The sequence below is a fragment of the Electrophorus electricus genome (assembly GCF_013358815.1).
Source record: "Electrophorus electricus isolate fEleEle1 chromosome 5 unlocalized genomic scaffold, fEleEle1.pri SUPER_5_unloc_10, whole genome shotgun sequence".
NCBI classification, from domain to species: domain Eukaryota; kingdom Metazoa; phylum Chordata; class Actinopteri; order Gymnotiformes; family Gymnotidae; genus Electrophorus; species Electrophorus electricus.
The window spans coordinates 26544-29805 of record NW_023336125.1 but is presented as its reverse complement, the minus strand read 5'-3'; the positions used below and the strand labels follow the sequence as shown (position 1 = coordinate 29805).

The 3262-nt window shown below is 40.5% G+C and overlaps 1 protein-coding gene across 1 annotated transcript; it reads left to right on the top strand.

Annotated features, from left to right (window-relative positions):
- The first annotated feature begins 1241 nt into the window (after positions 1-1241).
- Positions 1242-2976, top strand: LOC118240886 (coiled-coil domain-containing protein 96-like). Its single transcript, XM_035523428.1, has 3 exons — positions 1242-1248; positions 1659-2356; positions 2629-2976. The coding sequence occupies exons 1-3, from the start codon at positions 1242-1244 to the stop codon at positions 2974-2976; spliced, it is 1053 nt and encodes a 350-aa protein (XP_035379321.1).
- The last annotated feature ends 286 nt before the right edge of the window (positions 2977-3262 follow it).

Here is a 3262-nt window from a genome sequence, read left to right as displayed (position 1 = left end):
AGCCATTTAACCTTCCTTATTGATGGTCTTCATTACACACCCATTAATGAGACCATATACAGACACGCACAACAAAAAAGGTGGTGGCTACAGAAAACAAGTGCAAGCACATCTAGGTCTTTTGGCTTTAAGTATCAAGTAAGTTTCAAGTATGCCTTTTACCTATCCAATCCCAGATAAATCTCAGATTATCAGGTTTTGTGCTTCAAGTAATGCAATGTGGCAAGATTAATGACAGGATATGCGCCTGAAGTTGTATGCCTCTGGAGAATTCTGCTATGGATACCCGTTATGTAAAGTATTGTAGTCCTTTGGAGAATACCGCTGTTGCTATAATGTAAGGTGTTGTAGTCCTCTGCTGAATACTACTGCTGCTATAGTTACTTCTGTTGCTGTAATGTAAGGTGTTGTATTCCTCTGGGGAATACTGCTGTTGCTATAGTTACTTCTGTTGCTATAATGTAAGGTGTTGTATTCCTCTGGGGAATACTGCTGCTGCTATAGTTACTTCTGTTGCTATAATGTAAGGTGTTGTATTCCCCTCTGTGTGTGTGTGTGCGTATACTCGGTCATTAAAATATTTTAAACTAGAAGGTTTAAATACCTTTGCGGATTGTCAACTTTCATTATTAGGTTTTACACATGTGAAGTTTACAGCGTGCACTGTTTCTGATACACGTTAGCTTGATTTTTGTGTGGTTAAATGAGCAGATAAATTGATTAAAATTTAAAGGGAAAAAACCTTGAACTGTGCAAGGTTTAGCAGGTTTAGCAAGTTGATATTGATGTAGAGATGGTACTTGTGGCATAATTATGATGTAATAAAGGGGCTGTGAAGTCACAGAAGCTATCACATTAATCACGCCTGTCACCATTCCCATAGTACTCATTTGCTTCGTTGCTGCTTATTGTAATTGGCTGAGGTCTGTTACCCAAAAACTAAAAGGCTTATCGATCTTTAGAATTCACATCAAAAGACGAGAGGCGCCAGTAGATATGGAACAGAGGAAAGGTGGCTGCACAAAGCTGCCACCAATAAGACCAAACCACAGTGCTCAGAAAGCAAACAATGTTCAGGTACGTGTATACACATTTTATTTAAATGCTGAAATGAAGGAGCATGTGTTTTTGAATCTTTAAATGATATGGTATACCTTAAAAATATTTGTACTGGTGCCTCAAGAAAGAAACAAATAGAAATACATTTTTAGTACATTTTAATAAAACGTTGTTTGGCTATGATGGAAGGTTGTGTATGGTTATGTGTGCTTGTGTGTCAGTATGTAGATTCTTGTGTGAAAAATACCTTGTATACTTTGTTTAGGCTCTTGATGTGGGTATGCACAGTCCAGAAACTAGAGGCAGCACACATTTTGCTCAACTTGTTCTACCTCCAATCAATGGTAGCCATCCACTACCATTTCAGAGAAAAAAAGGTAAAGAACTATAAAGTCTATACATTCTAGAGAAAATTACATGGCAATTCATTCCTGTTGGTTTTTAACACATGGTTTCATATGAAGAGTCGTAATATATTTTTAAACTGAGCCTTCTCATCTGAACATAGCTCAATTTCAAGAGGGCAAAATCAGCTGTTGCCATCTGTTAATTAATATAACTGGATGATTCTTTAGTATAACTCTGCCCTGTAATTTTAGGTTCAGATGAGCAGCTGCAGAAGACTGGTCTGGATGGATGTCATGACATTGAAGCTTCCAAAGAGCAGCTGGAGATGGAGAGATGTAACCTTGAAGCTGAGTATAAGGAACACCAAGCGCTTCTGCAGAGCCTCCTGTCAGAAAGGGATGAACTCTGCCAGTTGAACAGCGAGCAGCAGATGATAATAGCTGACTGGTTGGAAAGGGAAAACGTGCCAATGCCTGTGTGTACAAGGCGGAGTCGCCATGGCTACCAGGACCAGCTAAAAATTCTAGAGGACCTAAAGTTGCAGTGGCAGCGCAAATCACAGCTCTACCAGCAGCATGTTGAAGAACTCCGGCCCCGGTGCCAGGAGAAGAAGAAGCAGTGGGACTGTGAATATCAAGCCTTCATCATGATGATGCAAGAAGTAGTCGTTGCGGCTCTCGCCCGGTGGCTGGGGAAGCGGGCAGCTCTTGTTGAGGTGAAACGGCTCCTTGCAGCTGAGCAGAAGACGGAGAATAAGCTCACTGCTGCAAAAATACGGAACCTTGCGCTGCAGATGAGGGTACAAAGCCGGGAAGAATCTATTAGAGAACTGGAGGAGATTACAAAGTGTGAAAAACTGAAGTTTGAAAATGAGAATTATAAGACTATGATCTTGGAGTATGAAGAGGAGATTATTCGAATAAAGAAAGGAATTACCAGCACTAGAGAGGTATGACGTCCTGTTAAACTCAGTAGATTAAGACTAATGTGGGTGCAATTTCTGTTGATTTTTTAGATAGCCATGGAACTGTCAAGTAGACTTGAAAACATAACAAGACCCATCCCATAAATCCCACCACAAAACTTGGAAATTTTGAGTCCCCATTTAAAACTGAAAATGCAATAAATTTATTGCCACAGAGTAGGATGGAAAGATGTATTGTACAGTAGAGTCTTGAATGCATAGAAAATAATCTCAGTATTGTGTACCTCCACTCTCAGTTCCAATCACATCTCAAGGAAATGATCAACTTTGTGGAGCTGGAGATCCAGGCCAAACTAGCCAATCTGGCCAAGATAAAGGCAATGATCGGCAACAAGCGGAAAGCTCTGGCAGGGGTAATGATAGCTAAAGACAAGCTGCGTGCAGACAATCTGCGCCTGTACCAGCGCTGCAGCCTGCTGAGAAACAAGAAGCTGCTCCAGGATTTTGAGAAGGTGAAGGATGCATGCGAGGACCTGCAGAGCCAACTAGACATTCTCAAGAGGCAGCATGAAAAGCTCTCTGTCAAGTGTAGCACAGTAAAGAGCAAGCTGAAGCAGAGCAGGCCACTGCAGCATTGTGTATAACACGGTTGAACACACACGTGTACACGTATATACACATACATGCTGTACGCTCTTTGTGCAGAGCTAAAATAAAAACAGTACACTGTTATATTTGAAATTAGTGCTGTGCCTTTTATATTTGAAAGTTGACAAAATATCTGATATATGTGTGTTTGTGTGTGTGTGTCTGTCTGTGTGTGTATATGTTACTTTCCAGGGAATAAAACTGTCTGTACATGTTTAAAAAATGTCAGAATAAGAAGTCAGTATAACTTTGGGAAGGAAGACTATGTTCCAAACACAAGTC